Genomic DNA, 24376 nt, shown 5'->3' on the forward strand with positions numbered 1-24376 from the left:
TATTAATGAGGAAAAATTCGGCAAAGATTCTTTCGCTTCTCCAAATACACATATACATGTATTCGGAGAACATTAAAGGGATCGCCACCAAACTCATTCCTCATTAATAAATCACAAGTACGTGTTTACTACCTAAATGACTTGAAACGTACAAAGACAATCCCAAAATGGGGACTATTCAAGAATTACTCCTAATGAGTAATTCTTGAACTGGTACTAAGTCAACATCAAATCAAACAACAACACAATCAAGTACTAAATTAATTAAGTCAATCAATAGCCCAATTCAACCACATAGTAAAGGCTTCTATCCTAAAGTCCGTAACATAATTTGAACTAAAATTAGTAAATTTAAAAAGTAACCGGTAAGAGGAGGTTACCTAATCAAGTAAAAGCAAAAATGAAAAGAAAACAAGAAGCAACAACTACACAGACGTGCGGTGGTGCCTAGCAAACACAGTGACAACCCCCCGAAAAAAGAGAAAAGAAAAACAAAAATAACAAGGTTATTCTACCTCAATTCATCAATAACATGAATTATCAAACTAAATTTATCAAAATCAAGTCCTAAAGAAGGTTCTACTTAGCTAATAGATAATTTCTCTTAATCCAAAAGACGGTTCCACTTAGCTATTTCCATTAATGCAAAAGACGGTTTCACTTAGCTTAATATTAATAATAATAAGGCGGTTTAATTAGTAATAATAATAACAATAATAATAATACTACTAATAATAATAATACTAATACTAATAATAATAACAATAATAATAATAATACTAATACTAATACTAATACTAATACTAATACTAATAATAATAATAATGAGACGGACCACCGCCACCCTTCCCCCACCGCCACCCTTCCCCCACCGCCACCCACGGCCGACCAAACCCCCACCCATAACCCTAAACCTAAACACAAACCCCCTTAATCATTCCCTTTTAATTCAAACACAAATTAAACTAAATCTAACTACAAATTAATCTAACATACTAACTACAAATAAATCTAACAAACTAACCACAAATTAATCAAACTAACTACAAATTAATCTAACAAATTAAACTAATTAAACTGAAATTAAACAAAAAAAAACTAACCTAATTAAAGAGAGTGATGGAGGCAATGAGAACGGTGGTCACGGTGGTGGAAGTGGTGGAAGTGGTGGTGTGGTTGTGTGGTTGTTGTCGTCGCTTAATCGCCCATTTGCTTTCCTCTCTTCTTTTTTTTTTTTTTTTTTTTTTTTTTGTTTCGAAAGAGTAAAGCAGGAGAGAGGTGTTCCGTTTTTCTATAAAAAAATTTGGCGACTGACAAGCCATTTGGCGACTGAATTTCAGTCGCCAAATTTGGCGACTACACATATATCGATCAAAATTTTAAAACTCGGTCGCCAAATTGATTCCCTTTTTAAAAAATGACAGCCTGGTTTCTACTAAAAACATTGGCGACTGAAATTCATTTTGGCGACTGAATTTCAGTCGCCAATTTGGCGACTACACATAAATCAGTCGCCAAATTTAAAATCTCGGTCGCCAAGTTTGATTCCCTTTTTAAAAAAGACAGTCGCCAAATTGGCGACTGATTTCAGTCGCCAATTTGAAAATCAGTCGCCAATTTGGCGACTAAATATATCAGTCGCCAAATTTCGGTCGCCTGTTTTAGTTTTTCTTGTAGTGAAAAGGGACAAACAACACCTTCCAAACCAACTATAGACAAGAATCTATACCCAGCTGCAAAACGTCTAAGAACAAGAACAAAGACCATCCGTCAAGGCCAAGACCGATGCAAAGACCGACGCAAAACATTCCACCAAACCCGAGACAGTCAATCCAAACCAAGTTGGAGAAAGGAAACAGACAGAGACAGTCCGACATAAAGGGACATGCAAAACCTCAAAGGTGTTAAACACACACAAAAGCCACCTTTTCACCTACCGACTCCTCCCAGGACCACCGCAAAACATGCAACAACACCAAACAAGAAAATGGGACCAATAGGTGGGGGAGAGTAGGGGGATCACCATATTGGACCCACAGCACGACCTCATAGGACAACAATGAGACAGGCGCAGGGGCGGATCTAGGGGGGCCCGGGTGGGCAAGTGCCCACCATGAAATTTTGGAAATAAATTTTTATTAGTCTCTTAAATAAGCACCAAGCTACATTAGAACAGTTGGTAGAGGGTGTGTATGTGTGTTTGTTTGGTACCAGGATCGATTCCTATTGCTTCAAGTTTACTTGACTAATTTTTTTGTTAACCATTGAACCACTTAAGCTTATTGCCTATATAAGGACTAAAATATAATATATCCTATAACTAGTGATGTTATCGTCAATTACTACAATGAAATCTATTGCATTTCGGAGAAAAAAATAAATCAACATAAAACTTTATTTATTAGAAAAAATATCGATCGTACCAATTAATTCGCCATTTTTTTTATACTTTCTACAACATTAGGAGAACAAATTTTTCAAAATAATAAAATGTTTTACGATAAAAATAATGTACTAAATTTTTTTTCGGTGCCCCCCTTACACGAAATTCCTGCGTCCGCCCCTGGACAGGCGGATGAGCTATACTCATCAACACAGACAAACAACAACAAGGAAACCAACCCAGAGGTGGGGAGAATGGGGGGATCACCCCTGGGATGAAAACTAAAAGACAGTGACAGGACAAGGAGACGGAGGAGGGCGACAACGAATACTTCCATTATAAGAAACACATACTCATTTTTCGGACCGACCTAACTTTATCAGATTCATTGTTAGACTTGAATCAACAATATAATTCATCTAGACTATAAATGACCCAAAACCGAATCAGACTTCAATCAATCAACCATTTTAACCCTACATAATCTGGCATATTGAATGGCTCATCGGGACTCGAAAAGACCCGTAACAATTATTGAGTTGAGTGACCAACCCATAAATGACCTAACTCGAATCCACACTTGGTCAAGCTAAGTATTTTGACCCGAAAAAATTGAAACCGAAAATAACCTGACGCCTCAAATTAAAATATGTAAATAAACAATCGGGTCGGAGTGACATGTGGAAGTGACCTTAATAAGACAATGAGTAGAATGGGGAGAGAGAATAGATCGATGTACTTTCAGTCTTTTGTCACACGTTGATACTGTAGCAGCGTTTGAATCTTGTTCTTTTCAATTGTTGAGCCACGCACCAGCGTTTGAATCTTGTTCTTTCTGCCTTTTTTTTATTTCGCTATTGGCGAGAGTCGTTGAGGCATTGGGTAGATGCGTAGAGCTATATAGACGACAATGGTCAAACAAATGAATTGTAAACCCAAATATAATCACCAACCCTACAGCTTCAATTGTGTTGCACAATACATTGTTTCAGTACTCGATGTCTGAAATAAACATGAGTACGAACTACGAGTAATCGAGGACAACCAATGAACAAACCCGTAAAGAATATAAAATAGCAAAAAAATGCCAACATTTTTGCTATCAGACCAATTAGACCGGCGGGCGCAAAACAAGCAAAATTTGATCCTAATGGATTACTCTAGACCGAAAAAATAATCCAGATCTGCTTCAGACCAAAACTCAGGAAGCCTAGATGGAAGACTACTTGGCGGCAATATGAACTTTAAAGACAGTGTTTTTAACATCAGTTAGCTCGAAAAAACACACATCTCCGACTTCCAAACCAACATCTTGCGCAAATTGAAGCCACCCTTTACCAAAGGAACAATTTAATAGGGTTGAAGATCGACAACATCGCACCAACCATTGCTTTCCATCACCCAACCCAATCCTGATGCTATCTCCTGCTTTACACTTCATATATCTTTGAGCAAACGCTCTTGGAATATTCTGCACCAATCAAGTTTTTTTGATCGAGTATTTATTATATTCAAAACTATCGAAAGCAAGATGTTGCAAAAGCGACAACATTTCACAAGACACAATTGAAATACTTACCAAGAAGCGGCCCCTATGCAAAGCATATGGCTTAATCCGATCCACAAAGAAAGGGTTTGAGGGAACAAGAATTCCTGCAGCAGTCGCACCTTTTATTTCTTCCTTGTAATTCCTCAACCACTTAGGAAGCCTGCTTCCTGTACAAACACCAAGTAGTTACAATTGGCTTCCAATGTCATGACCGGCAATTAAGCGTAAACTGTTTAAACCGATAAGCTGACTAACCAAATTGAGAGGCATCACTTCCATCCCCTGAATCAGCAGTAGTTTCACTCAATTCTTCCGAATTCATCTCATCATCTTCACTCTCCAATTCTAAAACATCTACTACTGCAGGTTGTTGCTCACTAGCCGGTGATGAATGCAAGTTGTCTACACTATTGAGTTGTTCAGAAAACTCAGGACTACGATTACCAAGATTATTAGGTTCACTTGTTGCTGGTGAATTAGTGTGGTTATCACATTGGTAAGGTATCTCACATGCAGTAAGATCAAATACATTCACTTTGAAGTTAGAATTTTCGACATAAGTGAACACCAGGAAGTATCCATAGCCTATCGAAAAACGGTCCATAAATTGTTCCCAACCATCATCAAACCATAGCTTACAGTCCTCTTCTATCAATGCTACTTTATGGGTTTCACCTGTTGGAACTGTAAGATGACATGCTTCTCGCATCTCGTCTCGAAATGTGCTTGCAAACGTCTCTGGAAGCCTCTAATAAAACCCACCACCAACAAATAAAGGGGAAAATCATGAGCATTTTGAGTTGTGTTCAAGCAAAAGGTTTAATCTTGGTATTCTTGGAAAGTCAATTTTTACTATAAAACAGTCTTATACAGATACGCTCGCTAAATTAATAATGCTAAATCAAAATGGATTATATAGTCATATATTCCTATTGATATTGGATGGTTCACAACGTAATATGCTTTGTTAATCATAATATGTCGATATCTTTCATTTTTTCTAACCATAATATGTTGATATCTCCACGTATCCTAGTAATCCTAGAAATTGACAAAAATAGTCAACTTGGAGGTATAAACAATACAATGAAAATTAGAAAGCACACAAAATATAAATTGAGTATTTGCTAGTACTAGTAAAAACGTCGTCATACACACATAAGTCATAACACATTCATGTTCTATTGACCCCTGCCTAAACAATTTATCGAGTCATTTTACTATTAAAATCCGTGTCTCCAAAAAAAAGGTTCAGTGAGTCTGAATTAAGTTCCATGCAAAAAAAAAAAAACCATAAAAGTGTGAAAGTATTGATAAAATGACACAGTAAAAAAGTTAAAAAAAAATTACCATTTTTTTAAACTGTGTAGGAGGAGAGAGAATAATTCTGAAGAAACAACAAGGATCTGGAACGTGAAGAAGATTACCATGTCTTGTTCTATTTCCATTTGGCATGCGCTCCATTATTTCCCTTCCAACAAAACAATAGCAACATTTGAGAACATCACATGCAGTAAATACACAAAAAAGTCAAATAAAACGCACTTTAAAAAATAAAATGGAGTAAATTCAAAATATAATTTCAAATTGACACCATGCATCCAATCATTTATTTACCTTTAATTAAAATATCTATTTATAAACTACTAATTTTAAATACTACTCCTATGTAATAAACCCCTTCGTCCCGCTCATTTGTTTAGTTTGTTTTTACATTTCAAATATAAAAAGACTAACTAAATAAACGAGACATTTCAAAATAAAATGATTAGAATGAAGCGAGTATTTAAGGTAGAAAGGATCTTACTTGCAAATTGCAAAGTGATGAAATTATAATTAGAGGAAGATAGAAGAGAATTAGGTGTAAACGCCGACAAATAATAAATTTTTATGTGAAACGAGGTTTTTAAGTGTTTGATAACAGCGTTGCCGTTCAAACTACCGAATTGTAGGAGTAGTTCCTTTTCAGCGCCATGAGTTGACGAGCCAATGCATTACGTACGGTTATAACTTATAACTTTATTTTGTTTTATTTTAACGTTCGTTACGAATTCTTGGGTCAAACAATCAATTTGGTTTAACACAAATTCTACCGTGACATACTTATTTTGTTCACAAAATCTCATTCAAAATCACATTGAAGACGTGTGACCGATATCATTTCGTCTCACAAAATACCCATGAGAGGTTAGTGGGGAAGCATATGGGGGGTGCCCCACCTTGTCCCCTCACCCTTTTTGTGAGAGGTCTTCAACTTTGACGGAATTAGCCCGTTACAAGCAAGACGCTTTGTATTTTGTTTCAGCAACTCTCCTATAGGACCGTCCTATACCATAAGACTGGTCCAATAAGAGAAAAACCCAAGTAAAAACATTGATATATGAGTTTTTGATTTTATTTTGATAGGTTAAATAAAGCTCACATGATAAAGACAAATCATTTATGAGTCTTTAGGTACTCTAATTTTTGTCTTCCCTATCCATGTTGAATTGTTGACCGACCACAAGAAAGACATATGATTAGTTAAATATAAATATTGTGGGGTTGTGTAATGTAAATGAATACAAATAAAGACAAACTCAAACAATACTATTTTTTCAATATATTCGGATAATAACCTACAATGATTCAAAACACGTTGATTCGGGTTGTGTCAAAAGTGTTGGTTGAATGGGTGTGTATACTCCTAAAGACAAGCTGCTACTTGAAATGGCGGGCTTTAGACCACCCAGATGATATTCCGTATATGATTAGAAATCATGTAAAAATGCATTTCAGATCAAAATGGCTCATTGAATAGTGAACAGACGACTTGTTACATAATCAAAACAATGTTTCTTAATTAGTGGTCCGGGTTGTGTCAAAAGTGGTTCGGGTTGCTCTACAAAGACCTTCCTATTTGTGTTATCATAAATTCTGGAAGTGCGGCGAAGTTACCCTACAAAGTGATGATTTTTTATCCAATAGGTCTTGGTATAGACGGGTGGGGCGAAAAGACGGGTAAAGACCTCTAATAAAATGGGTAGAGGGGACAAGGTGGGGCACCCCCATGTGCTTCCCACTTTATGGCAAATGGGTATTTTGTGAGGGGAAATGGTGTCCGTCTATACGTATAATGAGAATTTGTGTTTTTTATCAGACAAAAAAAAATGTGAATATCAGAGAAAAAAGAATGAGACAGGATCTTTTGTTGAGAGGTCAATCAAGTTGTACAAACACACACTCTTTCATGAATTATTGTTTGATGCAATGACTAATAAAGCCTTTTAGCTCTTTGCAGAGCAACCTAAAAGGCAATGAGCCGTGTCGTGCTGCGGTGCTGGCCCGGACCCCGGCCCATCGTGTCTAGCCACAGTTTTGGCCCGGCTCAGAAACGGTCAATCGTGCTTTTGGACTGTGCCTTGCCGGCTCTTGGCCTGGTCAAAGTCGGTTCGGACTAGTGCCGCCCTTCGTACTTCGGTTATTTTTAGTGGTTTTTTAATTATTTACCCCTAAAACTATCGTACCTGGTCCATCGTGCCTCGTGCGTGGGCACGGTTTTTTTGGAACTTTCGCGTCATGGCCCGCCCCCTAACCGATCATGCCGGACCCGGGCCGCCTCGTTTTGTTCACCGAACCGGGCTCTTGTTGGATTCGTGCTGCTCATCGGGCCTGGGTCCAAAATGCCACCTCTTACCACACTAGGACAGAAGAAACAACGAGTTAGTCTTGTTTAAAATGACAATATACGTTTTAAGGGGGAAACGGATGTAAATACTACCGCTTGATGATAATAAGACAAACATTACAACCACATTATCATATGATACCTATTTGAATCCTTTTTACCATCTTAAACGGATATATTATGCTAAAAGAATATTCACAAATATCAATAGTGGGCATCACCACTTACATCCAAAAGAACATTTTAAATTTTAATAGGGGTTTCATACTTTCATCTAACAATTTATACATGGAGTAACTCATTTGGTTAATATATGTCGTTTCTGATTTCCGCTTACTCGCCTCGAACATAACTTCTAACGTGAAAAAACATAACAAGAGAATACTGTAAACATTTTGATTGGAAGATAACAAAAATTCAATTCTGGTAGGAAGGTAGCCTTGGATTTGAACATGAGCAAACCATTAATTTGTAGACAGGCATATTTCTCAGCATCATTATAAAAGTAGACAGAAGATCTCTCATCTCAAACGACACACGAATAGATACCCGTCTCAATCATTTTTTTTTTTTTTTTTTGACAAGCTAAAGAAACTAGGTTAACTGAAATTAACCTATAACATTTGTTCACCTTTATTTATAATACCTCTCACAATATACAAAAGGTAAATAAATGATTCGGACAAGAGACTCAGACAAGACACAACAGATGAACAACTGCTTTTTCAGTCATCTATAGCCGTAAATAGATAAAGATTGTTATCCGGGTCAGGAACAGCGGCCCTAGTGCAGATTATATAGAAAACTGTGTGAAATAGGATCGAAAATTCCAGCGCAGGAAGCACCGTTAACAAACAGATAAATCTTACCAGCAAAGGTCATGCAAGGGGACCAATCAGGAGTATCGCGGAAATAAGAGGCTTCCACCCAACCCTGTTCCGAATCAGAATTCAAGTCTAAAAAGACATGCCCTTGTGATAGATGCCCTTTTTGTCGCCGGATGAAGAATTCAGTGGTCTTTTATTATAGCTCATCCAATCGGGGTTTGCGCTCCCCACAACGTAGATCACAGAACCGATAGACACCAAAACATAAGGGCATTCCCTTTTTTCAAATCAATTGTCAAGAATTCACCATAACTAAACCTCTCATCATATTCATATACCACTGCGTGCAAAAGGATTGTCTCCTTCTCCTGTGGAGCACCACAAACGACTGAACAGAAGAATCATATTTTCTTCTTCTAAGGTACTAAATATACACGGCTAATCATTTCATCTACATGGAAGTATTCCTAGTTTCAGAACATATTCACTTAGACACCGCCTGTTTCTTGGTAATTGCAAGGTGTTTGGTTTTCGACTCGATACAATTTTACGACCACAAAACCTATATCCATCAAGAGAATTCTCAAGTGGAAGCACACAAAACCAGTGGACCCACTTTCATCACCACAGGCCAACAGTAGTTCACTTACCTAATTTTTGGGTGTAGCAGACTGAATCGACAAGCTCGAGAGCCTTGCAAATGATTTGGCTGCCCATTCGTGGGTGTTGTACAGAACATGCCTATCGAGAGGATAGCCGGGCTTACACACATACTCCACCAAATAATCAACTGAAACGCATGGAATTTCATGTCTTAGGAACTCCTGGACCCATACATCAACCCGAGGCATTCCCTGACTAATAATGGCGAAATCAACCCCTGAATTTAGGAGCCGAGTGTATGGTGGTGAAGTAGCCAGGATTGTTCCTTCTCCGGCTTTTACAACACGCTTCAGTGTATCCTGTTCGTATACAATGGCAAAGAAGTTAAACATCTTTCCAAGATAAAAATTAGGTACATAAATAATGATCAACTCTGCATTTTTGTTGGCCTCAAAATAATCAGTAACTTTCTAACGCTCCAAATAAACACGTTGTGAGGACCAAACTTTCTGAGAATTGAGGGTAGAGTAATATACATTGGTCCACCTGAAATTTAGAGACGAAAAGCGAAGAAGAAATAATCTAGGGAGAAAGATACCAAGGTTGGAGCAATGCATTCTCCATATACTACAATGCGCATCCCATAGAAGGCACCATGCCCCGTCTTCTCCCTCAAAAGGCGCCATTTCCTAGGGGCCTCGAGATTAATGGCACCATCTTGACTAAGACCGTTTATATGCCATTCATAAGGCTCTTCAGGCAAGAATTCTCCAGCCGTAATACTTTCTGTCAAGTAGTCAGCCTTCAGAATCCACCTGCATTCACTTAAAATTAATAACCGATAACATGTGAGTATATGGATTACAATTTATAAATAAAGATAATCATATTATACCTCCCTGAAGCTGCAGCAGCGAAGAACTTTTCTGTTCTGCGAATTGGGTCGGGAACAATAAAATGTGTTGCTTGATAAGACCATTGATGAGAATCTCTGCAGTGTTTTCCTTTAAGACGTTTAATGAGTAGTTGAAACTCCTTTCTCTGTAGCTTATGCCCACTAACTATGAAACATGCTTGTTTACTTTTAACTGCTGTTAAACCACTCTGAATGGTCAAGGACTCTGAACTGTTAGCATTGTTCTCCCTTACAGGCGGTATGGATTTGGGTAGAGCGCCATTACTTTTTTCATCTTCATGAAAAAGAAACTCATTTTCCTTATCAGCCTTGTTCAACATGAGAGTTCCACACCTTTTCTTCCCATCAATTTTCTTACCCTTAACAGCACCTTGATGGTTAGCAACAATTGAATCATTTAATTTGCCAGACAAATTCCCAGATTTACCATGAGCAACTGACATATTTTCCTTTTCGGCTGAAATAAGACTCGCTAACTTGGATAAACGCATAGTCCCAGGTTTCTTTTTCCCAGTGTGTTTCAAATCCTTCATAGTACACTGATTGTTTGCACAAGGGTCACCCTCATTTTCACCTTCCCTCAGCACCTTGAATGTACCTGGCAATTTCTTACGCAGTTTATCATCAACATGATCGCCTTTATCATGATCGCCTTTATCAATAGCCGACTCAACTTGAACAGGCCCTTTCACCAATTGGTCTCCGCGCCTTTTCTTTCCAGCAGCTGTCAGAGTTTTTCCATTAGCACTTTCTTTCTCCTCCCTAACTTTTTTACCTACATCAACATCTGCATCGTGCAAAACTTCTTTTGGTGCTCTAATGACAGTCTTCTGCTTCTCCTTAGCTTGACCAGAAATCACCTTCTCCTGCGCCAAATGTTGATTCTCATGCTCTTTGTATAAGTTAGCAACAAATGGAGTGGTCATTTCAGCCTTCTCATATGTTTCCTCATTGACAGGGTTAGCATAATCATTTATTTGGGCTGTGGAGTTCATGAGTGGTTTAAACTTCACAGTGCTGGATTCATCGGTACGAGGGGCCATATCATTATCAACAACAAATGAATTTGCATTATCTTTTCCTTCAGTGTGACTGGTTAAATGTAATACTGCATCATCTTTGGAAAAATTGACACTCAGAGAGCCTTTATGAGCATCAGTTGTCTTCTGGCTTACTTTAGATCTAGAACCCATTTTTTTCCTAGCAGCCATTTTCTTCCTTGGTGGCTTTGAAGTCAAGCTACCAGTTTGATCATCAGTATTCAACTTCGCATTCCCAGACTTTGAAGACTCTAACTTCTTAAGCTCAGGAGAAAAGGGTACATTTTCTTGTATAATCTGTGGCTTAGACATCATTTTGTCGACACCTGGCAAAGCACATGAAACAACATTACCAATAATAGGACTAGTTCGGGTGCCCATGCCAGATATACCCACTTCCAGCTTCTCAAGGGTTAAAGATTCGCATGGAACGTCATTCACTAACTTATCTTCAGATGCTCTCACAGTTTGAGAACTAGTACAGCTGCTAATAGTTAGGGAACTTTTTTTGCTTCTCTTAAGAGGACCACTCACTGGGGTTTCAGGCTCTGGTGCATCTAAACTTTTATTCGCTGTGCCAATTAATACCCGTGAATCGGTGGCAACGTGAGGGACATCTAAATGGCCAGAGAATTGCTTCAGATGTGGCAACACACACTGACCTTCCACATCAGGACTGTAGTTGCCAACATGAACCCCAGATAATCTTTTGGACTTCAATCCTCCAACACTTGTTGATCCAACTATCACTTCATCTTCTTTCAAATTGGAGGCTCCTACATCATTTGATTCTAAATACCCCTTTGGTTTTACCTGTGAACCAACAGATTTCCCATCAGATACATTGGATGTTCGAGCAAATTTTCTCAGATTTGAAGGAGTACAATAGTCTGTTAGGGAATCAGCTGATCGTTTAGGACGTTGTCCACTCAGGTTTCCCGATTTCTCTCCAACATGCAATGGACTACTAAACTTTGCTGGAGTCTTTCCCACATTTTGCTCATCGTTATTCGGTTGTATTAATGAGTGTGTGTCAATCTTGTGAAGAACTTTAGACTCCATTACTTGCTCTGGCTTTAATGGCAACCTTGCCTCATACACCCTGCCATTCATAAGCATTTGATGAGTTAGCCTTGTAGTAATGTCCGCAGTTTCATCTTCAGAATCTTCAGCCACAGCCTCCATCGTTTCCAACTCAAAGCTACTGCAGGACAGGAAAACTATGTTAACCATTTGAACCAAAAAGACTGACAAGCAAACAAACAATACGAAAAATAAAAAACAGCAGAAAAGATGGGAAAACAAGAAAGGGTAAATCTTGGACAAAAGCAGCACGTAAATAGTTTTGGTAAGATACCCTGACCACTCCGATGAAAGTGAAACAAATCTATACTAGTACTCCGTATCAGTTAGCAAATTATACTCACAAAAGCTGACTAACTAACCTTTTACTATAATTTTCTTCCGGCAGAATTTTCCACTGCTTTAAGCTGCAAAGCGAAAAACATGAAGTTCAAGATTTGAATGCTTTTAGTTAATAATTGGGCAACAAAGAACCTGAATGTTCAAAACCTCAATGGAAATAAGGTAATCAGACAAACATACCAATCTTCCAACCAGCGATGATTTACTAGTTTTATTTTCGGACGCTTGCTACTCGACACATATTTTTGCCCTGTAGAAATTTCAAAACAAGCCAAATATATGAGCATGTGACCATGACAACTTAAAAAAAAAAAAAACAATTGTCCAGTGTTTCATCATAGCCAGCTGAAATGACTGCATAATTAAAATCCAATTATATTTCCAAGAGTAACCGTAAAATTAGATGCTTCTACTTGGACAGATGGAGGTTGGAAAACGGATCAATAACCTTCAAACTTGTAGCATATAAGATGAGTAACAGAGGTAGGAATCAGTGCTCCAGAAAACTGCGCTCCAGTCAAGCTCACCATTGTCTACAATGAAATCAATAGATAATATCAGGCAATTTTGCAAGACAACAACTCTATAAATCAATCTTCGGCAATCATCAGAGTTCATAATAGGAAGTAACAGAAAGAATCGATATCATACGCGTATGTACTCTCGAAGATAACCCTGATATCCAGACATACAAATAACAAGCTTTTTAGCACCTGGAATCCCATTAAGCTCCTTTGCTGGCCTATATATAATCTTTTGAGTAAATATGGAATCGAATCAGTTGACATTTCCAACGAATAACTTAAAATAAAATTGAACTGACTCAAACAAGGTCTAGAGCAAAAAGAAGCAAAGTTCTTAATGTTTGAGGTCTTCCACAACATGTTACATCAAAAGAAAATAAAGGTTAAAGGGGGACGGTAAAAGAGCTTACAGAGGAAGTGTTAGCCGGCTTTCCAGCAATTAAGCTATGATCAATCCATGTACTCGTAACAAGTGCCGTTCCATCCCGTCTAGCAGCAACACAAATAGGATCATCCTAGACGCATTAGAGACCAAAAATAAGTGAACGGTTTGAAACTACTCAAAAGTCCTCCACAAAAATGATAAATTCCGAAAGAAAGGTGTCAATCAAGTCTGGACTTGATTATGAGAAATGGAATGTAAATTCACACACACTGACGGTCAATAATTGTGGTTTATTAATGACTATCAATCTACGTAAGTTCATCCCTGAGCTTTTTATCTACAGTAAATGTCCAATTTTCGCAAAACAATTTTTAAGTCTTCCAAAAGTAGATTTTGCAACATACAAAATACAAGAAATGCATAGAATAATACACCCTAAAGTATACAATACAACCGCTAATCATTTGTTTATCATCTACTCTTTGTAAGAGGTAATTTTAAGCAAAGCAAAGAAACCGATTGAGACCTGGGGAGTAATGTTCCTATTTGATTAAAAAGGCCAAAGTTTTTTTCCCTGTAAATATATCGAAATACTGTGATATGATAAAGTATTCACAGTTGGTATACAAATTACCTTTCAAAAGTTATAATTTCAACAAAACAAAAAAGAATGTCGAAGAATAATATCTGATAGTCATTGAAAATATCTCAGAAAGTTATACAAGATCATCGTAAAAACTATTTAAGCTAATCAATCCACATTTCATGAGCAAAGATAAATTTACTCCCTTGATACCAATCATTTATTTACCTTTCGATTAAAATACCTCTCATAAAGAACATAAAGTAAAGAAATGATTAAGATGGAGGGAGTATTAAACTGAAACTTTACCCTAAATGGTAAAATCCCTAATCCAATTAAAACCCTAATTATTACATATAAAATGAAGAAGGAGAAAGAGGGAAGATTACAAGTAGAAGGTTGTAGACGATGACATGAGTGCAATCCGATGAATTTTCAGCGACATAAACTCCACCGCAACTAACTATCTTCAATTTCACCTATTAAAAAACAGAAACATCATCATCGTCGTCAACAAATAATCAACTACACAAATTCTTATATGAGACGGTCTCATGATAAACTTATTATGGGGCTTCTCGTATAATAGGTAGTTATTTTAATGTAAGTTTTGCCTAATGTGAGACGGTCTCCCAAAAACTTCATCCATCAACTAATACTGAAAGAGAAACTATAATTGAACAACATTAAACATCACATGACATCATCATCGTCATCATAATTATCGATAAATCATCGACTAATGCTGTTGATTAGAATGATTGATTAACCTAAAAAGAGGATAGAGAAATTCAATTGAAGAAGAACCTGATCATGCATTTGCGGGTCGAATCCGGCGAGGTGAAATCGGATTCCTTGAAACAGGTTGGGATAGTCGAACTCCATTGTTGCCATATCTGAAGAAGGAAGAGATAGAAAAAGAGAAAGGAGAAAGAAAGAGTGTGAAGAGTTGCAGTACAAGGGAAGCTTTGGGGGTTTTAAATGAATAAATTATTGACAATGGCGGGAATTTATTGATGATGGGCTGATGGCGAATCCGTTATTGGGCTTCTCATTTAATTTAATCCATTTGATGTTTCTTCTTGTTGTACTCACTAGAGTAGTCCACACTCCGGAATCTAGATCCTCTATTTCACTTTTGTGCGTTATTTAATTTTTGTTGGATTTATAAAATGGGATAAATGTGGACAGAAAATGAAAGACAAAACAATGGGTCTCCCTTGTGACGGGTTACCATTTGTGACGGATATTTTGTGAGATAAAATGGTAACAAAATGGGTTAGTGGAGAAAGGGGACCACATGAATAGTGTTGCAGAGAGAGAAAAAGTGGGTACATTGTGAGGTAAAATGGTATCCGTCTTCAGCTTGTGACGGATATGTCATGTCAATGAGAATTTGTGAAGACAAAATGGGATAAATCATTCCTTCTCAAATTATTTATACTCATAATTAGGACTAGAGGTGGCAATTATTGACACGACTCGAAAACACGACACGAACCCGACATGAATTTAGCGGGTTAGGGTCAAGACGTTGTGACCCATTTATATAATTGAGTTGACACGGAAACGACACGAAACTTAAATGGGTCGGGTTAGGGTTGAACTCATTTGACACGAACCCGACACGAATAACTCGCTTATTTAAAATTGTCAATAATCCACCCAAACAACTTAAAAATATGTATTTTCATTCCTCAATTGTGGGATTATAGGCTTATTAAGCTTGGTTTATTTTATTTGTTTATTGGGTTAAACGGGTTAAGTGGGTTAAAAATGACCCGCTAAAAGATAAATGGGTTAAACATGACCTGCTAAAAGATAAATGGGTTAAACAAGTCAGGTTGGGTTATAGAAAAATTAAATGGGTTGGGTTAGGGTTGAGACAAATGACCCGTTTATGTAATTGGGTCGGGTTAGGGTTGGGGTAGTGGTGACCCTTTTAAAGTTGACACGAACACGACACGACCTGATCTGTTTGCCAGGTCTAATATTTAGGACTCTGAGGGATGGCTTTTAAAAAAAGCGAGTTTTGAACCGCTTACTTAACATAAACCTTATTACTAATATTATCTGACTTTCGTGGTATCTTTATTGGTATGTATCTTATCTATAAACAATATACTACTAAGACTTAAACTTAAAAGTGTTATATAGTGTGATATTTTTCAAAAAAAAAAACATGACTATAAAACCAGCCAAATTTGTCTCATCTATTTAAATACATCGTTATTTAATCTATTTAAATTTAAGACAAATACTATGTGTTTTAAGGAATATTAACTAATACATTCATCTTAGTAATAAAACGGGTCAAATGATAAATATCATCTCACATAGGTATATATGACAAATAATTTTTTCCGCAATGAATCATACTTGTGTTTTATCAACAAATCTCCCTTGTAACGGGTCAAATACCATCTATAAGAGTAGATAAGACAAAAATCAGAGTGTTTGGGTAGTCAAATAACTTGTCTTTATTTATCCATGTAAGCTTATTTGACCCGTCAAGCTTGTGACAATAATGAAAATTTGTGGTGTCTTATTCATAATAAAGACACACAAACATATTTAACTCGTTTTAACTCTTATACCCTCTTAAATTAGAATTTGCCTTCACTTAACTTACGAGTATTTGGGTATGTTTGTGATGACAAGTTGAGAATATGCATAGTTCAGTCCAATGAAAAGCCCATAAGGCTATAATAGTAACTTACTCCACACATATATAAACCCACCCAACCCAAAAATTAGAATAACCGAGAACACAACACAAAAAAAATGAGCGGAATTGCTGCATCAACTTCTTCAAAACACAAGATTGAATCTTTAAAACCCTCTGATCCTCCTTCTTCCAAGCGCAAACGTGGTGTTTTCCAAAAAGATCGTAACTTTCTTATTTTTACTTTCCATTTTTTCTTTCTTTCTTTATTATTTACATGCACAAGATTATATAATTTGTGGGTCAATTCTTATAATAATATCATAACATTAATTTTTGATTATATTTATGCAGTGCTGCATATGATGTATGGTTATGGAGACGATCGCAACGTAAGTTTATCAACTAGTGTTAGATACGGAGTATATGTTTTTGGACCCGTTTCGCACCTTAAGACGGTCTAGTTTATTTTTTGTTAGTTTGAGTTATTATTTGAGTATTTTGGGGTGAAAGTTGAATGATTTTGTTGATGGGTGTGCTTAATTTGGATTGAATACAAGTTTAATTAGGAGGGTTTTGTAGAAAGATTTGATTTTGTTCAGGTTTTCGATATCAAATTATGGTGATTATTGCGTGCAGTTCTTGAAATTATGAATGCAGATGCTCTTTTGCTTCTATATCACGCCTGAGTGTAGTGGTAGTGGTGATTTTGGATTTTTGGTTACATTTTTCGCAAGAAAGTAACTTCAATTTTACAAAAAGAATGCCAATTTATCGGAAAATGCTAAGATTTTGCGCTTCAAAGTGTCTTTCTGACAGAGTAAACCTATCTAGTTCGCGTTTTTTAGTTATAGAATGGTGTGACTGGTGTGTTTCTTTCTTTGATTGTCTTGATTTTCGCGGTTGGAGATGAACTTGATACCTTACAATGTCGGTGATTTTGTCTACCTTTCATTTCCTCTCCTAGGAATGCCTTAGATTTGACGGTTGTTGTCTTCTGGTTGGGGTATCGTCACTCATGTAATCTCGTAGGGTGATGCACTTCTGCACAAAAGCGAAGTATTCTATAGCATTACTTGTATAATTCTAGTCTAATTGCTAATGAGGAAATGAATCGTTGAATGATAGGAAGATGATTAAGATGTGAATGTAGACAGCAATGTATTGATCATTGAGCATGACATATACGAGTATAAGAGAGAACTACAAACATTCAGAAATAAAATTAAGAATTAAGTAAGAACTATAATCTGATTCAACAGCAATGTTGCTGCAAGCTAAGTTGAATCATACATTGCACCGTTGTATTGTAGTCGTTAGTAGACATTGCTGTGGAGTTGTGTCGTGGTGTAGGCTTATACTGAACTGCTGTAAATTCATCATTGTTTCTACTTTTTTGAAGTATTTGAGAGCTAATCTTTCAATACACACTTTCCGTAGAGCCTTCTAGATTACAGGGTTTGTACTGTTTTCAGTGCCAGATAGATTACGTTTTGCCATCGACTATCTTTGTCCTGCTCTCCTGATACTTGCTGTTGCATATGCAGCCACTTCCAGAGACCGTGGCTCTTGTGGAAGACATTGTCGTTGAGTATGTGACTGATTTGGTAAGTCCTTCACTGCTTATAAAATTCGGGGCAACATGAGTTATCTTTCTGGCGTGTTGACTTCATTTTAAAGACGTTATACATTATAATGAAATGCTTACTGCATTTGATGTAGGTTCATAAGGCTCAAGACATTGCTACAAAGAGGGGGAAGCTTTTGACAGAAGACTTTCTGTTTCTCATTCGTAAAGTAAATTCTTGACCTTTGCATGACATTTTATTATGGCCTTACATCTCGGGGTCCAGTCAGTCGGGCATTCACGGGGAGAATGCATGGTGTAGTAGCTGGGGTCCTTACTGCTAAGGCACCGTTAAACTAAAAATTGTGTGTGTTTGGTCCTCTTTTATGCTACACAAAAGAGATCATAAAAAAAAGCGCTGTCACGACAAGAGTGAAAAGGTGTCAATTGTGATTAATGCTCTGGTGATTGTAGTTTCATGTTAGTCTAATAGTTTACACAAGAAAAAGGTTAAACTTTCCGGTGTCTTAGAACCCTGGTCTTATAATGATAGATTCACCCGTGACATTAATACCTCGTGGCGCCGTTGGTTCAGGCTCTAATCAACCTTTTGGCCGTGTTTCCTCAGGATATGCCAAAATTGAATCGCTGCACAGAACTTCTTGCTATGAATGAGGAGCTCAAAGAAGCAAGAAAGGCTTTTGAGGTGGACGAGGAAAAGCTCGTAAATTTAGACTGAAACATTTGACTTCTAAGTGTTCTAACCTCCACATTTATAGTTGTTTGATTAGGATGGCTGTGCAGAAATTTTGTGGACGGAGTCCGAGTTGATGAGCAGATTCATACTTTTGTAAACTGATATGTAAACATTCACTGTTTATTTGGAAGTTGGAACTATTCTTTTTCCTCAGGGTTGCAGCATTGACAGGGAACTGGGTTTGGGTTCCCTCCTACTTTATAGTTGGATGTTTTACTCTATATTTTTTTTTAGTCAAAAATGTTGTTGATGGTTTTCGAACCATGACCTCTTGCTCCACATGTTTTGCTCAATATTTTTAGTTATAACTTATTGTTTTTTTCCCAATTTAGTTATAACTTATAAACAATCAACTTTTAGTAATTGAGCATAATTTATTCTATCAGAAACCTAAATAATTTCATGAAACGGACACTCCAACGAAAATCCGAGTAGTGCAGTCAGAAGGAGTATTCAAAATTTTGTTCTTAATTTTCAGTTATAACTTATAAACATTCAACTATTCTATTCAAAAATATAGACTAAGTAACTAGAAACATTTCCGAGATTTCCTTCATTTTTACTTATTGTGATTTTTAGAACATAAATTATTCCACGAGACTGTTTCATAGTAAGTCTGATATCAAATATAAAACTTTTATTTAGTTTATTGTTTATTTTGATAATTATTTGATATTTTATAACAATAATCGACATTTTAAAAATTAATTGATGAATTTGGTAAATTCAATATGTTTCAATCTTAATGAACTTTCTCTAGAAAATAACGGTGTACTTAAAAAATTTGGCAAAATTCAGTTCTTCTAGGGTTTCTTGTGAAGATTCCGTCTTGGCTCGTCTTCGCTCCTCTTTCTTCATCGAGGCTCTCTCTTACGTTCTAAACGTAGGGTTAGGATTTTTCCTTTCTTTTGCTTCTGTTTCTGTTAGGGTTTCGAACGAGTTTGTTTCTTATAGAGGGTTCGAGTAATGGGCGTCGGGCTGGAAACAACAGGCGGCGGAGAATGTGGTTGATTTCACTGATGGCTTTGTGTGGGATGTGGGGGATGACGTACAGGAAGAACAAAAAGTACAAATGATGGTGGTGGGGAGGCTTTTGGACGCCAAAGACAATCAATGTGTGAGCGGCTATCGAAACGATGACGAAGTTGTGGAACCCTAAATGTACGATCATAGGTAACATTATTGACTCAAAAGATAAGATCTTTGTGTTTTGTTTCTTGGATACTAGGGATAAGGAACGGGTTGTCGATGGACAGCCATGACACTTTGATAAAATCATATGATGTTTTGCTGAGCCGTGTGACACACGGAAAATGACGGATACGCCTCTGTTTCTTGTTCCTGTATGGGTGTGTATCTATGACCTTCCGATTAAGGGGAGATCAAATGAGGCTAATATAAGCGATTAGGAAGCCAGGTTAGGACATATATCAGTATAGATAACTCGCCTAATCCGGAGATTGAGCGAGCTATACGCATTCGTGTCTTAATTGATGTTCGTAAACCTTTGAAATCGTCAACGTCTGTTCTATGCCGAATGGAGAGACTACTGATTTCGTGGTAAAATACGAGCGTATCCCTACGTTCTGCTATGGATGCGGGATTTTTTGCCATGGCGAGAAAGATTGTGATGAAGGGCCATTTGAAGAGGGGGAGTTGAGGTTTGGGGAATGAATGAGAGCATCGCCATAGAAGGTTACTAGGACTTCTGTGGACCCTCGTAGTAGTGATAGCAGTGTTGCCCGCTCTTTTCTTGAACAGTTTGAGGATGAGAGACACAAGAGGGAGGAGAAGGCTATTAACAAGATGATAGAAAGGCTTCAGCGTGTTAAAGTTTCTTCTGGTTTTAAAATGGGGAAGAAAGGGTTCAAAGAGAAGGAGCGCATGGAGCTATGGAAGTAGTAGTTGCGACGACGAATTTAACTGAATCGGGGAAGGGGATGGGTGCATACCTGGTGCTTATAGAAAATGTAGCAGAGGAGGATGTGAGTAAAGTGGAAAAAGGGAGTTGTCAGCGAATAGAGGGGGTTGAAACGGAGAAGGGAGGTTATTGGGTCAAGGTGGGAACGAAGGGGCCTGCTGATATCAGTAAGTGGACAAGGTTGGGAAAGGACAAAGGGGGAGAAGGGGAGCAGGGACTCGTTGGACGTTTTCGGGAACTCAATGGTTCAAAAAGGGGAAGAGATGGTGCGGTAGAGGACGGGGCAAATGGGTGTAAGAGAATTCTTATTGATATGGGTGTACTTTCACCTGAGGCGGTGGTTGAGGGGACTCAACCCCGCCGGGCCCAATGAGTCTTTTGAGCCTTAACTACAAGGGTTTGGGCAACCCGGCTACGGTAGACGGTCTCTGTAACTTACTCCGAAAGGAGGCCTCATGTTTTGTTTTTTTTTGGGAGACGAAACTGAGTTGTGTAGATATGCGCAAAATTAGGAGTAGCTTTGATAATTATAATGGTTATGAGGTTGATAGTGTTGGTCGATCGGAGAGGGGGGGAGGGCGCCGCTAGCGGTTTTATGGAAGAAAGATATTAATTATGTAGTTATTTCAGCAACTCTTCATTATATTGATCTGGAAGTGGAAGAAGCAGAGGAGAAGTGGAGAGTAACTGAGTTTTGTGGGTGGCCGGCTATCCACGATCATCATTTGTCTTGGCAACAACTTCGGATCCTTGCCTCAGAGTCTCAGTTGCCGTGGATTTGTATGAGGGATTTCAACGAAATTCTTTATTCTACGCAAATGAAGGGTGGTACGCGACTCCAGTGGCAGATGAATAATTTTAGAGACGCAGTGGATGAATGTGGGTTCCGAGACCTTTCTTACGAGGGATATGATTTCACGTTTGACAATGGCCAAGAAGGGGAAGCTAATAGACAAAGTAGAATTGATAGAGCAATGGTCTCTGGGAGTTGGACTGATCGATACCCTTATGCTAAACTCATTCATCTCGATAGGGAATAGTCCGACCATGCCCCTATTAAGGTCTTGTTGGATGGTAGACGTGAGAGAGATGGTGACACAAATTCTAAGCGGCTTCGGTTCGAACAAATCCGGGTGGGTCAAGATGGGTTTGAGGACGCTGTTAGGCGAGGTTGGGGAAATCAGGATGGTGAGCTCCTTGACTCGATTAATCAATGTGCGAGAGATCTACAAAGGTGGAAGGGAGTGAGTATTGGGAAGATTTTACGAGTTTTAAGTAATAAGCGAGGGAGACTCAAAATTCTTAATGAAGGAGGTCGGTCGCCTAGAGAGGTTCAGAAGAGGCACAAGGTAGTTAAAGATATAGCAGATTTGTCGAGGTAAGAAGAAACATTTTGGTGACAACGGTCTAGAGCCTTGTGCGTGGTTGAGAGATGGGAATAGAAATACATCGTTTTTTCACAGAAAGGCAAGTTAGAGGAAGGAGAAGAACCATATTGAGAAGATAGTTGATGAGGACGGGCGAGTTTTGACTACTTATCACGAGATTGCTACTTGTGCCGTGGGTTATTTTAAGGGGCTGTTCTCGTCTTCACGGCCCTCGGGCTACGAAGACCTTATGGAGGGAGTGCAGGGAAGGGTGGCCGACGAGATGAATGAGGGTCTAAGGGAGAGCTACCGCGGGGATGAAGTGCTTGAGGCATTGAATCAGATGCATCCGTTGAAGGCTCCAGGTATTGACGACATGAACGGTCTTTTTTACAAAATTTATTGGCATATTGTTGGTCATGCGGTAATGCGATGTGTGCTTAATATCCTTAACGGAGCCTCGTTTTCGGAAAGAATGAATATTACTAACATTGTTTTGATTCCTAAAAAGAAGGCCCTATACAAGATGCAGGATTTCCGTCTGATAAGCTTGTGTAATGTTGTATATAAACTTGTTTCTAAGGCCTTGGCCAATAGACTGAAACGGTTCCTAGGAGATATTGTGTCGGAGAATCAAAGTGCATTTACGCCGGGACGATTAATTACTGACAACATTCTTGTTGCGTTTGAGCTATTTCACCACATGAAAAATGCTAGAGGCAATGACGGTCATATGACGCTAAAATTAGACATGTCTAAAGTGTATGACAGAATTGAATGGGGTTTTCTAGAGGCGGTGCTGGGACATATGGGCTTCGACCCAGACTGGATTAATAGGGTGATGGCATGTGTGACGACGGTCTCGTACAAGGTTACCATGAATGGTGGGTTGTCTAAAGTGTTTGTGTCGGAGATGGGTCTTCGTCAAGGAGACCCTTTATCTCCCTACCTCTTTATTTTATGTGTAGAGTTGCTATCAGGGATGTTGCGATGGAGTGTGAAGAATGGTGTACTGAGAGGTATCAAAATTTCGTTGCGTGCCTTTGTGGTTTCAAATTTGTTCTTCGCAAATGATAGTATTATTTTTACGAGGGCAAATGAGAATGAAGCCACAACTCTTCGCGATATTGTTCGAGCTTATGAGGGAGCCTCGGGTCAGCAGGTTAGTCTAGAGAAAACCCCCATTTCGTTCAGCCACAACACATCTCTGGACCGTGGGCAAAGGGTGATCGGAGTCTTAAATGTTCGGGAGGTGGTTGAACAGGAACGCTATCTCGGGTTACCCACTGTCGTAGGCCGATCAAGGAATGTGATGTCTACAATTATTCGGGATAAGATCAGTAAACGGTTATAGGGTTGGCAAGGTAAGTTGCTCAGCAAAGCGGAAAGGAAATACTAATAAGGGCTATAGGCCAAACAGTTCCTACTTTCGCGATGAGTGTCTTTAGACTTCCAGCTAATTTTTGTAATGAGCTTCGCTCTCTTGTCTCTCAATTTTGGTGGGGGGTCGGATAACGGCAAAAGAAAGATACCTTGGGTCGTGTGGCACAAAATGTGTAGGCACAAGCGTAAAAGGGGCATGGGTTTTCAAGACTTTGATAAGTTCAACTTGGCTTTGCTTAGGAAACAAGCGTGGAGATTGGTAACGAATGAGGACTACTTAATGACAAAGGTGGTGAAGGGGAAGTATTTTAATGATAAAACTTTTATGGATGTTGTGCTTGGTTCTAATCCAAGTTTTACCTGGCGGGGTATTTTGGAGGCAAGAGAGGTAGTCCGACTAAGTGCGAGGATATGTATTGGGGATGGGCTCACCACGAGAGTATGGGTTGACCCTTGGATACTGGGCATAAAATCTATGAAGATCATATCACCGCGTGGGCAGGCTAAAATGGATATGCGTGTGTCGGAGCTACTGAATGTGGAGGGCGAGGGATGCGATGTGGCCAAGGTAAATTCTCTTTTCCTTCCGTTTGAAAGTGAACGCATCTTAAGTATTCGCGTTAGTGGGTCGAGACCCGTGGATACCTGGTGTTGGGAGCCGAAAAAATATGGCCATTACACGGGGAAATCTGCATATAGGCTTTTAGTGGAGGAGAATGATGGCTTTGGAATAAGATTTGGCGTACGCCGGTCATACCTTGAGTCAAAGTGTTCATTTGGTAACGATGCAATAACTACCAAGAACATAGCTGCC

At 38.3% G+C, this 24376-nt stretch overlaps 3 protein-coding genes across 8 annotated transcripts; 1 reads left to right on the forward strand and 2 right to left on the reverse strand.

The window, feature by feature from the left end:
• Positions 1–3284: 3284 nt before the first annotated feature.
• LOC141591510 (B3 domain-containing transcription factor VRN1-like) lies at positions 3285–8726 on the reverse strand. Of its 6 annotated transcripts, none has more exons than XM_074411895.1 (6): positions 8469–8726; positions 7439–7612; positions 5360–5403; positions 4188–4680; positions 3963–4099; positions 3285–3854 (listed from the first exon to the last, which is right to left on the reverse strand). In XM_074411895.1, exons 3-6 carry the CDS (start codon positions 5378–5380, stop codon positions 3606–3608), a joined length of 900 nt encoding a protein of 299 aa, XP_074267996.1. In that variant the 5' UTR covers positions 5381–5403; positions 7439–7612; positions 8469–8726; the 3' UTR covers positions 3285–3605. The 6 variants fall into 6 exon arrangements, with proteins under 6 accessions (XP_074267996.1, XP_074267973.1, XP_074268014.1 ...); XM_074411872.1 differs by having other exon boundaries at positions 5283–5403; XM_074411913.1 differs by lacking the exons at positions 7439–7612; positions 8469–8726 and adding an exon at positions 5740–6033.
• An 89-nt stretch (positions 8727–8815) lies between these two features.
• LOC141591505 (BRCT domain-containing protein At4g02110-like) lies at positions 8816–14896 on the reverse strand. The gene is made up of 10 exons (XM_074411863.1): positions 14710–14896; positions 14292–14381; positions 13345–13449; positions 13062–13163; positions 12859–12943; positions 12591–12660; positions 12431–12475; positions 9925–12189; positions 9628–9844; positions 8816–9388 (listed from the first exon to the last, which is right to left on the reverse strand). The coding sequence occupies exons 1-10, from the start codon at positions 14794–14796 to the stop codon at positions 9077–9079; spliced, it is 3378 nt and encodes a 1125-aa protein (XP_074267964.1). The 5' UTR covers positions 14797–14896; the 3' UTR covers positions 8816–9076.
• A 1776-nt stretch (positions 14897–16672) lies between these two features.
• LOC141641465 (transcription initiation factor TFIID subunit 13-like) lies at positions 16673–19170 on the forward strand. The gene is made up of 5 exons (XM_074450137.1): positions 16673–16792; positions 16922–16959; positions 18115–18174; positions 18290–18364; positions 18763–19170. The coding sequence occupies exons 1-5, from the start codon at positions 16687–16689 to the stop codon at positions 18871–18873; spliced, it is 390 nt and encodes a 129-aa protein (XP_074306238.1). The 5' UTR covers positions 16673–16686; the 3' UTR covers positions 18874–19170.
• The last annotated feature ends 5206 nt before the right edge of the window (positions 19171–24376 follow it).

Source organism: Silene latifolia, chromosome 1, assembly GCF_048544455.1.
Source record: "Silene latifolia isolate original U9 population chromosome 1, ASM4854445v1, whole genome shotgun sequence".
Taxonomy (NCBI): domain Eukaryota; kingdom Viridiplantae; phylum Streptophyta; class Magnoliopsida; order Caryophyllales; family Caryophyllaceae; genus Silene; species Silene latifolia.